The 15,636-nt window shown below is 37.0% G+C and overlaps 1 protein-coding gene across 4 annotated transcripts in view; it reads left to right on the forward strand.

Moving 5' to 3' along the window:
* EDNRB (endothelin receptor type B) overlaps positions 1 to 15,636 on the forward strand; it is a 35,736-nt gene that overhangs the window by 8,584 nt on the left and 11,516 nt on the right. The window contains exons 3-9 of one of the 4 annotated variants that reach the window (XR_015704705.1): positions 1,106 to 1,218; positions 1,387 to 1,591; positions 1,927 to 2,076; positions 3,045 to 3,178; positions 3,765 to 3,873; positions 5,414 to 5,559; positions 15,147 to 15,182. Coding sequence is in view for 3 of the 4 variants with exons in the window: in XM_087757397.1 (XP_087613523.1) it covers positions 1,106 to 1,218; positions 1,387 to 1,591; positions 1,927 to 2,076; positions 3,045 to 3,178; positions 3,765 to 3,873; positions 5,414 to 5,545 (843 nt within the window). In the remaining variant the exon portion in view is untranslated. Of the gene's footprint in view, positions 1 to 1,105; positions 1,219 to 1,386; positions 1,592 to 1,926; positions 2,077 to 3,044; positions 3,179 to 3,764; positions 3,874 to 5,413; positions 8,945 to 10,873; positions 10,948 to 15,146; positions 15,183 to 15,636 lie in introns of those variants that run through there. The other 3 variants (XM_087757397.1, XM_087757396.1, XM_087757395.1) reach the window with 3 other exon arrangements.

Consider the following 15,636-nt stretch of genomic DNA (forward strand, 5'->3'; position numbering starts at 1 on the left):
TTACAGAAACTTAGAAAGTTTACTTTTGTATATAACGATTGCGACTATTTCTTGGCATAATGTCTGTTCTGGAGAGTCTTGTTTTTATGAGGAACTGGAAGATTTGGCTGCTGCTGTGGTGTATTTGAGCCATTAGAGCAGCTCACAGTAGAGTACAAAGATTAAATGTTTCTAAACTGAAGCTAGAGACAAACAGTTCATAGCATCAGCTCTGAGGAGGGTGCTTTCTGTGTCCAGTAAGTCTTGTCCCCTAAATCAGCTAAAATGTACTGCTAGGGATGTGACAGAAGATTGCCATTAAAGTTTATGACCCAAAGAGCAATTGAATCAACCTAAAATTCATTGTGGTGTTTTCTTTATTCTGTAGCACTTACAGGTATGCTGAATGTGCAGATTGTCCTTTCGGTGTTGTAATACAGAATCATTGGAAAACTGGTCAATAAAGATCTTCAGTGCGGGGTTTATCTGATCTGTCTTTACCTGCTGCGAAACATTTAGTTCAAACCAGCTGTTTAGGCTCCCTCAGTGTCCAGTGGGTCCCTTGTTTCGTTTTCAGATGGTCAGCTAAAAACTATGGGATATGTTGCTCTCCAGTGGTGCCTGACTTCTCAGCTGAGGGAGCCTAGACACCAAGCTTCAAATAAACCCCACCCCAGATGTGCAGTTGTTGGCTTCATCCCTGTTCTGATCAGCCTCAAGTAATTTTCTGTATTTCTAGTAAATGAAGAGTTATTTGGAACATATCAGAGAAAAGCAATGAACACTCAAGACAGATAAAGCCAATACAAAACCAAGGGAAATCTTCACCTGCTAAGTCATTTTTTACCATGAGCACTGGGGTGGTGAAGTTAGAAGCGAAATTAATGGAGTTTCAGGGCTTAAGAAGTCAGGACTAAGCCTTTATGCATAGCCTTGCCCAGTGACTGGGATGTTACTGCCTAGTTTTTAGGCCATACACCTTGGAGACTCCCTTGTGAAAAGGTTCTTCTTGACCTAAGTTTTACATGGTGGAAAAGAAAAACAATCAAGAGAAAAGTCCATGTTGCAGCTTTGGGAATTATTTTTTAAAAATGTTTCATTTCTAATTGTTGTTTTCTTTTCACAGCTGCTTGCAGAGGACTGGCCCTTTGGTGTCGAAATGTGCAAATTAGTACCCTTCATTCAGAAGGCATCAGTGGGCATCACAGTGTTGAGTTTGTGTGCCCTCAGTATAGATAGGTGAGACCCATTTTTTCAGCAAACTCTGTAATTTCTTTTCAATACGGGCATTGGCTCAAATTCGCCTTCCCACTCAGCTGATATAATACGAATAACCTGAGTTTAAGCCAGTTAAATCAGGTGGGTTTTCTTATACTGCTAATTTGCAAATGTGTGCTGTTGCTTCAGGTACCGAGCAGTTGCTTCTTGGAGTCGCATTAAAGGAATTGGAGTGCCAAAGTGGACTGCTGTTGAAATTGTACTGATCTGGGTTATATCTGTGATATTGGCTGTTCCAGAAGCCATCGCATTTGACATGATTACGATGGAGTACAGAGGAAGGGATCTTAGAATCTGCCTGCTTCACCCCATGCAGAAAACATCCTTTATGATGGTAAGACACTGACGTGTGTAACATCTCCGGAACAGTTACTTGGATCTTCTCAGTGTTGTGGGGATTGTAATGTGCACAAGCGTATGTGAAATGTAGGTGAATATAATGTTCAAATGCAATACTTACAAATTTCTGAAGCTGAAAGAAGAGCATTCAGAAACTTTTGTCTTTCTGTGGGCTTTGGGCATATTATTGTCTTGTCCTGTTTTCTCATCTGTAATGTACACCTTATAGAGATGCTTTTCAGGACAGACTGACCAATTAGTTATAGCATAGTTTCCAAAATGCTCAACATTCAACTCCTAACAATGTTTTTGCTTTTGTTTTCCTTCTAGTTTTACAAGCAAGCTAAAGACTGGTGGCTGTTCAGCTTTTACTTCTGTTTGCCACTGGCTATCACAGCATTTTTCTATACTCTCATGACCTGTGAGATGTTACGAAAGAAAAGTGGGATGCAGATTGCTTTAAATGACCACTTAAAACAGGTAAAAATTTATCCCTGACAACTCTGCTGACTGTAGAGAGGACAGTAATACCTTTACTGACTTTACTGCTTCATCATTATTCTGTTCTTGTGTAACGACTTCAAGATTACTAGTAAGGAGAAGTTTCCTAACAGTGGTGCTACTGAACTCATATATATATAAACCTCTATCTATCTATCTATCTATCTATCTATCTATCCATCTGTCTATCTCAGATCCCTCAGAAACCTAAGATTTTCGCTGGCAATCACAAAACTTTTTTTTCTTCTTTGGTGTTAATCCTTCAAGTTTTATAGTTTTTATTTTTTCTTTACAATAATGAGAGCTGGATATTTTGTAATGAAAACTGAGGTTGTGCTGTAATATAGAAGCTGGTGCTGTAAATTCGTTAATTATTTTTAATCAATTTCATGCTTAACTATAGTGAGGTTAGCAGTGTATGTTAGCAGAACAAAACACATCCCAAAATACATTCCAAGTTAGTAGTGCACCGGAGACAAACATCGTATGTCACTAGAATTAAACCACATTTGTACTATAAAGTATATTTGTGCTCCTTTCCTCTCACCTTGATAAAGCTGTAATTGAAATCTCTTTGGGCATTTAAAATAAGACCTGAGATGAAAGCACAAGAAAATACAATTGAAAACAAGCTGGTATTTGAAAGTGATTGGGGAGAAAAGTATGTTCTTCTTTTTAATTTAAATGACTGTTTTTATGTCCTTGATTTTTTCATTTTATTACTCATACTTTTTAAAATCTGGATACAGCGAATCAGTACAAGACATCTAAAATAATATAAAAGATTAAGTACATATCCCACGAAAATAAGGTATTCTAATGTTCTCCTAACTCCTATTTTGATAGGGGTTTTATTTTGTTTATTAAACATTTGGATGTTAGAAGACAACAACAGTCAAGAGACAGACAGAAACTATAACACTATTCTGGCCAATTTTCTTTTTCAGAGACGTGAGGTGGCCAAAACCGTGTTCTGTCTGGTACTTGTTTTTGCCTTGTGTTGGCTCCCACTTCACTTAAGTAGAATATTGAAGCTCACTATTTATGATCAGAAGGACCCCAACAGATGTGAACTTTTAAGGTAAGACTGTAAAAATAAAATGCCTGTGCACTGCTGACATTCTCCTTAAGCATATTTGGATTTCCTAATGAACTAGCTTACTCTGTGTGTCTGAAGTTCTCCCTGCATCTTCATCCAGGACACTCTGGTTTCACTCCAGTAGCAGAGTCAGGAAATTATGAGGAATCCCATGAACACAGGGCTTCTGTCCTGTTTGCCTGTCTTCTTCTGATCCCTTTTGGGACTGTCCTACTGTCTTGTGGCATTACGAGGGCTGAAGGGAAATTTCTGTCCCCGTTTTCCCTTTCAACAGAACAGCTAGGATTAAATCTGTGAAGAAAACCTCATGAATGTTTCCTTCCACAAGTTAAGGTGGTTGGATCTTCTGAAATTACTTTAATGAAAATGGTCTACTGATTCAAACTTTATTATTGAGCACAATTGTTACCTCCATGAGTTAACCCTTTTGATACAAGCCCCTTTACTATTACGTTTAATGGGTAGTCTTGGTCAAGTGAAGCTGAGTCCAATTTTCATAGTTGTAAACCTCTGTTAAGCCTTTTCAGAGAAAATGAGAAGTGTCTCACTTACTTTAATTTCCACACAGCTTTTTTCTTGTGATGGACTACATTGGTATTAACATGGCTTCACTGAATTCCTGCATCAATCCGATAGCTCTGTATTTGGTGAGCAAAAGATTCCAAAACTGCTTTAAGGTAAGAGGCTGCTGAGAGCTGCTCCTCTGGTTAAAAGGTGATGTCAGCAGTAAAATTCATTCCATAACATGCACAAAGTGTTTTAAATGGTCATTACATTTTACTTTAAATTTTAGCTGGGTTATGGTAGGTGTTCTCTCCCTCTCCTGCTGAAGCTACATGGAAAGGAATTAAGGATTCATAGGGACAAAAAGAGAAAGCAAAAGAGAGGAGTGTACAATAATCCCTCTTGGCACCATGCGAATCAGTGCTGCATCGCTTCCTGACTGGAGCTGGCACCCAGCCACTTAGAGAGCACTGACAAAGCAGACTGGGACCGCGCTGCAGAGATTCACGTAGCCATATCCTCTACAACCCAATGGGGAGGGTGCTGAGCCCGGGTTACCCCCATCCTGACCGAGCGCTTAAATCAGTAGGCAGTTACGTAAGGCAGAGGGTGCAAGTATCCACTCGTCCCTTTCCAACGCCAACATTTTACGAGGCAGACCTGCTCATAGTTTTGCCCTGGTTTGAGTGAATAGTCCTGGGCACTAATTCTCCACGCAGCATTTGAGGCTCTGGATTGCATGTGGATTGCAGCCCATCAGTCCTTCAGCCTTCATGTCTGGTCGGAAGATGTCCAGATTTGGGCTTTTTTGTGCCCCCCCAGTGTCTCTCTTCAGACACTGTATCAGGGTTCTTACATTGTCTACCACAAATTCTTAGATTTTTCTTTTCTTGCCAAGCATTTAACTGTTGGCCCCTGCTAGGCTTATTGCCTGGCTATGTAAATTCGTTACTGGCTGTATCTTTCCATCAGAAGCCAGTCAGCTCTACATCTAGTAGTGTTAGGGTATTTCCCACATAATTGTGACAGCACATGGTGCAGAGGCTTTAGTGTCGGTCTCATCTTCCCTGTCTACATTGCCAGCTCCCTGAAAGAGTCACTGGAGCTGAGAGCATGTAAGAAATCTCTAGCATCCTGACCATTGAAACAAGTGGGTGTGCAAGATCCCAGATGGGCATCCAGCACCCAAAGACCAGTCAGTAGCACCAGCAAAAGGTCCGCAGTACATCTAGTAAATGTATGAACTGTATGTAGATTTTCACTATTCTCCTACTTAATTCTCTTTTTTCCCCCTCAAAAAAATCAACTAAATAGCAGCATCTTGTTTAGAAAGTATAGATTACTGTGCATACATTTTTTCCAAGAAAGATTATCAGAGAAAGGGCAACAAGGAGTCGTAATTTTATTTTCAGATGCATTTAGAATTGCAGACCAGACTTGAAGCAGTATGTGTGTGGCCATTGTTATATATAACTCAGTATAACTCTTCCTGCCCTTCAGCGCTCAGGTTGCTAATGGGGCATCCCAGAAGTTAGTGGTCATTTGAGCAATGCAAAGCTTAACCTTGGTTCTTTGCTTACGCTGTAATCCCAAAATGGCAGCTTGCACACTTGCCGTTTCCTACTGTACTGCTGAAGAAGGGCAGCATTTCAGTGCGTTTTGCCACATGTGCAAAAAAAAGATGTAAAATGTTTATTCCTTTTATTTTAACAGTCATGCTTGTGTTGCTGGTGCCAATCCAAAGATCTGTTGTCCCTGGAGGAAAGGCAGTCCTGTTTAAAGTTCAAAGCTAATGATCACGGATATGATAATTTCCGCTCCAGTAACAAGTACAGTTCTTCATAAAACAAGCATAAAAGGTATATTCTCTTACATTAATGCTGGTGCCTTTTAAAGTAAAAGTGGCAATTACTTTTAACAAGATGGTAACGTTTAGAAAAATCTAGGTTTGTGTTTGCACAAAAACGGTTATAAAAAAAATAATTCCCCCAAAACTGTGTCACGTTCAAAATCATGGATGTTTATAAAATCGGCATTTATGGAACATGAAGAAAAGCGTAGAAAGAACAAGTCATTGTTAGCACTTGAATACTTCTGAATCAGCACTTCCAAATGATCCCCACTTCCTGTACATTAAACGATCATTTGTATTCACTATAACAGTTGTAGGAACTGAAGTCACAGTAATTACTAAGCAGTATAATATAACGTTAATTGGATCAAAGCCATTATTATATATAACTCAATGTATTATCTTTTATAAAGCAGATTAACCACCATCACTATTGCGTTTTTTTTTTTTTTTTTCAAATAAAACATGAAATACTTTGTAATAGAAGTTTAAATGTAAAAAAGTAGAATTTTTATCAGGGGTATGATAGAGGTAGCTAATGAAAATATTAAAAGATGCAGTCAAGTCAAAAGTGCATTTCACTCTCATGATTGTTTTTACCTCTTATTGTTCGAAGGAACCTCCCAAGGCCTCTATAAATACCATTTTGTAACCACTTAGTGTGTTCAGTGCATTTGGAAGCACTTTGGGTATGGTCCATTTCACTGTTTCCACGTTATCTATGTTTAATGACAGTGGAGGAGAGAAACACACACCAAAAGCAAAAATTAGTACTACTAGAACCATACAAACAATGGCTAGTATTGGAAACCAGCTGTTTTTAACTGAAAACAAATTGAATGTATCCCCTGTAAACGGTGGGCATTCAAGAGCCTGACGGTTCTTTACTCGAGATACTTTTGTGACAATTTACAACTGGTTTTGCAATCCAAATACTGTCTTTGGGCAAAATCCTTTAGAAATGGCAGGTGGAAAAAATGCAGACAAGGAAAACAGCAGGAGAATTTGAACTTCTATTTTCATTTAGATTTAAATCTTCATAAAGAAAATAATTCACAAACTGTACTTCTAGAGAACAGTACTATTGTAGCACACTCATCTTCATACTGTTTTAAAATATGTTCTACTTCTGTAGTTCCATATTTATGGGCTTAAGAAGATGTGTGATTAGTTTCTGCTTCTGTAAATAGTTTAGTGAATCGTAGTTAATTATAAAGTATTAAAATATGGGCAGGACCCTGTGAGAAAACAGAAAGATAAAGATGCCTGTAGTAAACATGATGTGTGTTGCCGGGAGCAATGCACGTTTTGTACATGCATGACAGGTCATTCTTTGGCTTTTCATTTCCTATTAATTTGTTACAGATGTCCCCAAAGACTTATTAACATATTTTGTGCACTAAGGCATGAGTTTTTCAAGGAAAAATGTCATAAAACATGCTTTTATAAAAGACATGTTTTCAATAGGCATGGTATTTTATTATAATAAAAATATTTATCGAAACTCAGGAAATTTTTTTTTTTTTAATTTCCAAATTCCACATGTGAGGATTCTTACCTTTTTTCCAGTCTTGAACAACTTCAGACTTTTTAATAAACTGCCTTAAATATGCTCAGGATGAAAACCGTTTTCATGAAAATGTTCAGCTGATGTTGCCTTAGATGGGTTTCATCTCATCTGACTTCAGGTAGCTACAGCTACCTTGCAGACAGCTAAAAACACAAGAGGTGAACCCCATTCCTGGTGTTGCCCCATCAAAAGCTAGTAAGTGTATGCTTGTATAATCAAGCTGAGGACTTATGCACATGCATTTGAGCATGGGCACGTGTGTGTTTGTGTGTGTGAGTATTTGTGCAAGTGTGTATGTTGTCTACCGTTAGGTTGCTGTTACCGTCTTTCTGCATCACATGCACCCAACTGCTATAATGCTGAACTTTTATAAATGTAAACCTATTTAAAGTTTTGTTCTTTACATTTTTACCTTAACTTTCATGGTAACTTTCTCACAGTAAGCCATGAATATCACTTCACTTCACCCTGCCTGCATCTATTTCTGTGAAATGTGTTTCATCTGTTAAGGATGAATAATCAGTTAAATCCTAAGTTTGATACCGGTCAGTGTTATTTTTATCAAGATATATCATTACAGTATTGTACATGTATATTATTGTTATTTTTATTTAAAATATAGCTGTTGTATTGGCAAATGTGTAACATATTTTTCATTTTTTCCTTGACTAATTCTTTGTTAAGATGAGTCCTGCTAAGTCAGACATTTAGTTTATGCAAATAAAGACCATATATACTGCCCACTTTTTGGAATTAAAATATACATATTAGTACACTTTTTGTCTTTTTTTGCAGTATTTTTCAAAGCAGTATTTTTACTGAAGCTCTCGTTTCCTGTAATAAAAGTTTTCCAAACTTTTGCTCTCATACAGTTAAAAGAATACACAGGAAAGCTCCAGTGCGTCTGTGTTCTAGCTAAAATTAAATCTCTTAATACTGAAAATAGGCATTTTCTAAAGTCCTCAGTACAGGTCTATTCCTCCATCCACTGAAATCAATGACTGTTTAACCAGTCAATTCAGTTGGAGCAGAATTAGGGCACAGCAATAGCTCTTTCAAAAACCTACCTGACATTTGCTACCTTGAATAAAAAAAGCTAAATACTCTTTTTTTTTTTTTTTGACAAAGGAGTTGTTTAGAAAAGTTAGGAAAAGAGGGTAAAATCAGCTCTTGGGGTAAAACAGCCAGTCTAAGTAAGACTCCCTAAGCCTCAAACAGGGCTCACAGGTAGCAGAACAACTGCAGAGAGGCACATACTTCTCTATAGGAGTTCAATGTGCTTGCGCAGAGTGGTGTGACAGAGTAAGAGTCATCTGTCCCAATGGCCTGAAGTGTTGACACAGAATGGCTTGAGATGAGAAAAAGAAACTTGTAAGAAACTACATCACATCTCTGTGTTTTGGCCTTCAGGTAGTAGCTAGATTTTACTTGCGCAGCTGCTCTGAATTCTGCCTGCACACAGCTCTCTCGGAGTTGAGAGGGAGTGTTTCAGACTGGGTGGACTGAACTGATACACTGGTACTACACCTCAGAGAATCAAATGCAAAATTTGATGGTTATGGAGCATCTGCTGTGAGCTGTGGCGTTTCACTGTCCAAAACAGCTCTTAATCAACACAAGGGTGGTTTAGCAAGTGAATGTTATATGTACTGAAATAATGTTAAAAGGATTTTTTTTAATTGTTCTGTATAGCTGTGTAAAATAATTCTATATTTCATTTTCTGTTCTCACTTAAAATAGCAACTTCTGTGGTTCAGACAGTGTAAACATACTAAATTACCAATAAAATATTTGCAATTTTGATTCATTACAAAAAGAGGTCTGACCTTTTTTTTTCGTCTAGGAGGTCCCATTAATTTTTGAACAGTTATAGTGATGTAAAAAAGAAATAAGCAATTCAGAACTAAAAATGAAAGCTTTTGAGTGGGGTAGTTTTATATAGCTGAAAACTGGAGAGAGTTCAGACTTGCATACGCGTTGCAAAATTGTCTGATGTTTGTTGGAACAATCAGTCATGCCTATCTTTGCTCTGTTTGTTTTTGCTCAAAATGTCAGTTGCAATCTCTTCTCTACACATCCATATATAGTCACAAATCCTCCTGTCTTAGGGACATCACAAATAAAAGGCATGAAACTTTTAGTTCATTAATTTAGAAGTGCATGCACTTGATGCTGGAAAACCTCATGAAACCATCATCCCTTTGTATGCTGACAGTGTAATTTTGTGCATATTTCAATTTACCTTTCTTAAAGCAGTGGAAAACAGTATCAGACTAAATATGCTGTCGCTGGTCAAATCTATAACTTCATGTGCTTGCAGTATCTGTACCTCCCAAAACAGTTTTGCTGTTACTGCTGTTTTGTTCCGAGTAGTTAGGTTTCCTTCTGTTTAATTGGTAGCCTGCTGCATCCATGTAGATTGGTCTTTTTTCATGGTCCCAAGACCTTTAGCACATAGTTTCAAGTTTCCTGTGCCTGGAACAGAAGCACCTGTAGAGATGAGATCCCTTGTAAGTAAATGTTCTGCTTAATATCTCTCATGGCGTTTTCACTACCTTTCCTGTCATCTTATGCTATGGTCCAAAGTCTTCATCAGCCACTCATTACAAAGAAGCATTTTTTGCATATTTCTTTTGAGATCCTACAGCTTTCTACAGGTAGGCCATAGTCTTCACAGCCCAGCTAACTTACTCCCTTGCCACAATTCACTTTTCTAACTGTTGGTCTCATCCGCAGTTTTATCTACTGCAGTTTTGGCTCTTTCATCTGGAGATTAACTGCAGCTTGTTGTCAGTTTTCTAAACACACTAGAACTTCCATAGCAACATGGCTATACATGTAGCTTACATTCTTCAAACACTGACTCACTCTAACCACTCTTGAGAAGGGTAGATTTGGCACTCTGGTGTTGGTGGAGCAGGATGGTCCAACTGACAACCTGTGGCTGGGTCTGGTCCATAGAGTGGTTCACTTTTGTACTGCACCTTCCTACAGCCTGCTGCTCAGACCATGATGTTCTTGTAGTCTGCTCATGAAGGCCCAAGAGTTTTCCATGTACATACTGTGAACTTCTGTTCAAATTTCTAATCCCAGTTGCTGAACTCTGTCCATATCAGGGATCAAGAGAGACAAAAGGACTCAAAATTAGCCTTCTGTGTTCTGCTGGTCACCTTTCTTCTCAGTCAGCAGTGATAAGATTACTGTATTGCATAGCACCAGCAGTCAGATGGTTTATCGGCTTGCAATTGCTAATTTAAAAGTACTATCGTTAAAACCCTGGCATCCATTTGGTCCTGTCAGTCTCTAAGTACTCTCATTTAGCTGTGAAGGAGGTCCCAAAGCTCACCTTCACCACTGAAAAGGCACATCCTCTCCGTCCTCTTTCCTTCTCTTGAACAAGAAAACTAACACTTTGAAAGAAAATTCTGCCATAATTACAAGTAAAACCTTCAGAAATTGGTATTTTACCTTAGTAATCAGTATCTTAAACCCCCATGAAATCCCCGTGACAAGCCAAAGATGTCCTGATTGTGGGAGGTAGTATCTGGAAGGAATTTTACTGTAGTGATGTGGTAACTAGTTAGATCATACAGCTCAGCAAGCAGCTATGTATGTTATGGGATGTGAGACTGCATCAAAATTTTCAGAACAGTAATGTGGAAAATACCACATTAATACCTAGATGATGCCTGTCAGTGGATGTCTACAATTATAACTTCAGTGTTGCCGTGAAACTTCCCTTCCCTTGTAGCCACCCTAGAAGAGTACCGTGGAAAAAGTGGGAGTCAAAACCTGAAACCAAATAACACCTGAAAGGAAACACTGGTAAGAAATTAGGGTACCCATATCTTCTTCACGAACCACATTTTCCAAAACTTGTTTCTACTTGTTTTTCTTGCTGTTGCAGGAGAGGGATGAGGGGGAGTGTTTGTTGCCCTTTTACCTTTTCATGACCTTCATTTCCCAAAGTTCACATTAGTGGCTCACAAGTCTGGTTACCCTGAAGGAACAGATCGATGGTGAAAATGAGGGAGTCGGACAATGGCTGTCATTTGAAGGTACCAGGAAAAAGAATAACGACAAATCCCCAGGATGCTCACATCTTCATGAGAAGGAAGGGTTCAACACATGGCCAGCCTTTGCAGGGGCAGGAGAGAAACATGCCAAGTTAATAAAAACAAAATGTTGGATTTGGTGTTAGTTGGAGTTGCAAGTGAGATAGCAGAATTCATTCAAACCGGATTTTTTTTTTTTTTTTTATGAAACTAAACTGGAAAAAGCATCATAATTGCTAATGCATGTTCGTTCACAGGACCAGACTGGAACTTGCCAAAGGTATAGGAAGCTTTTCCCTGAAATGCACCTACAGCAGGTAGCACATCCTACTGATTTGGCCCCATTGATCTTCTTAACTTGCTAGCATAGATGTATTGTGAGAGGTTCACTTCTACTGTATTTCAATACCTGACAGCTGCAGTAATCACACACATACACTTTTGATACATATATTTATATGTCTACATATATGTATACATATATGTATTTATTCCTCTCTATATAAAATTAAAATATATTACATACTATGTAATATAAATTATGTGATATACAGGATATTTTTCATTAGTTTTGTCTGAAAAAGTTGTTTCAATAAAATCAAGCATTTTTACAAAACCATATTGATCTAAACAAAATGTAGCCCACTGTCTTTGTTTAAAAAAAAAACAAAAACATGTAATATGTTCTATCACTTTGGTCTCATATTCTTCATTTTTTTAAGGGTTTTTAAAATATATTTTGAAACAAGTTTACATTAGTTCATGCCATAATTTGAGGAATGTAAACTGTATGTCGCACATGTAAACTATGAATGCCTGCCTAACTATTGGACTAGACTATTGCATTTTAAAATTTTATGTCCAAAAGCATTAACAGTAAAAGCCACTGAGCACTGACAGAAATATTTCTGTTGTTTTCTGACTTGGATATCTGTTCATAATAATAAAAAAAGTTTGAAATACTGACAAATCATGCTCTACTCACTGAATGACAAAATTATGAAATATAATGAAAATATGTATAAGCATTTGTTAAGTGGTATTCATAATGAAACCCTGAAGTTCCAAAGAGAAATTGTTACAAAATAATTTTACAATTTTGTTACTTTAAGAATCAGTAATTTAAATACTTCATAACTTTTAATTTTGTAATTATTATGACCATTTAATGATAACAGAAAAGCTTTTTTTTTTTTTTTTTCAAAAATTTTAGAACATTATCTTTTGATAGGTGATGGAAACAGACTGTAAAATGTGAAATGAACCGTGAAATTGTTACTCTGTTTCAATGACTTCCACAGGTTATGAAGAGTAGGACTAACTACTAAAATATTCTTGTTAAATTTGTTTACCCAAATTTCATGTTAAAGAACAAACAGACAAAGAATATGGCAAAGTCCTTAATATTTGCAACTCACTTAGTATTTAGTATCTTGAAAGCATTCGATCTTGTTATACAAGTGTTCATACTTAAGCTGAGGTATTTCACTTACAAATGACTTCATAGGAAAAACAATGTGTCACAAATAGGTGAGGTCATTTGATATTTGTTTACATATGTATGTAATTTATGCAAGGTAATTTAACAAATTATTGTTAACAAAAAAATTATATTGTAATACTTAGTATATAAGTCAAATACATTTAAAATACTCTATTTATAAACATATCTATGCATATATGTGTTTTTATCTGTGTATGTACATACACACACAAATATACATGTATACATAAGCCAAAATGTTGGACACAGTAAAAGAAGCAGAAAAAAATAGAGAAGGTATAGTTGGGAGTAAAAAATAGCAGAAATTCCCAGTGTATGTGATTTGCTGAGACTTCCACTGTGCTTTTGCCTACTCAAGAGCTTACAGCTTTCATAGAAAAAAATGAGTTTTCCAGCTATTCAAGGTCTGACCATGTTTACTCCAGTCTTTCCAATGAGTTGTAAAACCTGGAGTACAATCATGTTTCATGGCACTCTTACAAAAGAGCGGGATTGCCAACCGTTGGCTCTTGGCCAAATTCCAATTTAAATAATTACACTCTGCTTCCTCTGTTTCTCTCTTCCTATCAACCACAGCATGGCTTAGAAGAGCGTACTGCCCTGTTCTGCAGTTTTGCACTTTGCACAGAGACATCTGCTCTGTCTCACGCTGCAAATGACTGCATTTCAATGCTAGAAAATGGGAGCCTTCCAAATCCTCTGTCAGTTTGTAGAGTATACAGGGTTGTTTCAGAATGAAAAGCAAAATTTCAATGTAAAATCAGTATCTTAACACTCTTTCAGTATATGTCAACTCAGTGTTAAGTGGATCTAAATCACTTATTTTTTTACTGACTCTGTTAAGGAGTTTTATAAACATATATTTTAAAAGGCTTTTAAATTTTAGTGTATCTTTTATTTGTATAGTTAGAAAGAATTATTATGATCTGGAATCCATTAAATAGTACTCAAGTACTTTGATTAGGCATTAGGCATGTCTACAAGGTTGAGTGTAGAAAGTGGAGAGCTGCAGAGAGCAGTGTGCATCAAGCTCAGGCTAAGGTAGTTGCATTGCTTCCAGAGCAGACCAGGCTAATTTCTATTCAACTCAAATCTTGGGTAGAATGAGCTAGTGTCAGTCTGCTTCCATCCATTCAGGTGAATCCTAAGTGATGTGTGGCTACTTAACTAAGGCAAGACTAAGTGTTTGAACCATTAGACTGTACAAGTATAAGAAGATCATCACCATTTATTGGCTTTATTAAAAAAAAAAAAAAGGCTTGTTGTTTGCTTATATTCAGAAATTTCAGAATTCCCAATGGAAAACAAAGTATTTTCCAACCAGTGATGTTTGTGAAGTAAAAGATGGCTTGGAAATGAACTGGATTTGATTGTATTTGTTTGCAAGAATCAGCAAAGAACTAGCAATATTGGTTTTAAGGTATTTCATTACATAAATGCATTTTTGGAGCATCTGACAGATAAGGAGCGGTTGAGAGAGCTGGGACTGCTTATCCTGGAGAAGAGAAGGATTAGGGAGGATCTCACTGATGTGTATAAATACCTGACGGGGAGGAGTAAAGAAAACAGAGCCAGGTGCCCGGTGAACAGACAAGAGGCAGTGGGCACAAATTGAAACACAGGAAATTCAGTTTATAAGAAAAACATTCTTTAGTGGAAAACTGGAACAGGTTGCCCAGAGCAGCTGTGGAGTCTCCGTCCTTGGAGATACCTAAAACCTGACGGGGCACAGCCCTGAGCATCCTGCAGTAGGTGGCCCTACTTGGAGTGGGAGGTTGGAGTAGATGATCTCCAAAGGTCTCTGTCAACTCCAACAATTCTGTGATTCAAATGTAATCAATTCTATCATGTATGTAATTCTTATTTGAACTTAGAAAAGCTTTCACTGTCAGAGAATGAGTTAGGGTTAGGGTTAGATCAGATAGACAGGTTACTGCATTGGAAAAAAGTGGAGATCCCATTTTTGCCCTTACCTGCTCCTATTTCAGTGCTGGTCAAGTCTTTTCTTTAGTCATTTTTCTTTGACTAAAAAGATACTGGGAGATTATAGACGAAGAACTGATGTTTTGATATGTAGCACTGAGTAAGAATAGATGTACTTACGACAACAAGAGTCAGTGGACATTTTGGAAAGCTTGTCTTACAATGCACCAAAACTGACTTCCTTGTGGGATAGCTGGACAGCTGAAGTCAATGGAAGTTTGCCAGGCAAAGATGTGTTGACGTGTAACAGAACTGACAGGACTTTCTTAGAAAAGGCCCTTTAGGGCTGTAAATTTTTTAAGGGTACCATGGGAGAGCTATGCTGTAGTTGGCATGTTGATTTTATGAGAGATGAACAAGTTGAATTCCACTGAATGAATTGTTTTATTTTTTTAATTTAATTTAATTTAATTTAATTTAATTTAATTTAATTTAATTTAATTTAATTTAATTTAATTTAATTTTATTTTATTTTATTTTAGGCAAACGCATGTCAGGTATAGTGCTAATAATACTAGGTAGGTATGTTTACTTTTTAGTTTAAAATAAATATTCAAAGTCTGCATGTCTTCTTTCCGTAGACTCTAGCATATCTGGGATTTGTCTACGCTTTTATATCCTTCAACAGGGATTAAGTTATGATCATGTCTCTCATTGCATTAACTCATCATATAGTAAATACAAAGCCATGATCTCCCAAGATTTTCTTTTTCTGAATAATTATTTTCAATAACCTGATTAAATAAGATGAGCCTAGTGCATCTTTTAGAGTGTAAGAAGCAAAAGAATATCTAATTTGTAAGGTGACACTAGTGATAATGTATACACTTTCCTCCGTTTTGTCCCATTAACAATTGTATGCATTTAGAGTGACCTTGAAGTAGTAATTCTGTTGTTCAGAAAGCTTTGATTTTGCTGGGCTTCTTCAAAAGCAGGAAGGAAGTTGTGAAACACACATCATATATATACAGA

The sequence above is a fragment of the Nipponia nippon genome, unplaced genomic scaffold, assembly GCF_047370975.1.
Source record: "Nipponia nippon isolate SJK-2023a ecotype South Korea unplaced genomic scaffold, ASM4737097v1 scaffold_2, whole genome shotgun sequence".
In the NCBI taxonomy this organism is placed as follows: Eukaryota; Metazoa; Chordata; class Aves; order Pelecaniformes; family Threskiornithidae; genus Nipponia; species Nipponia nippon.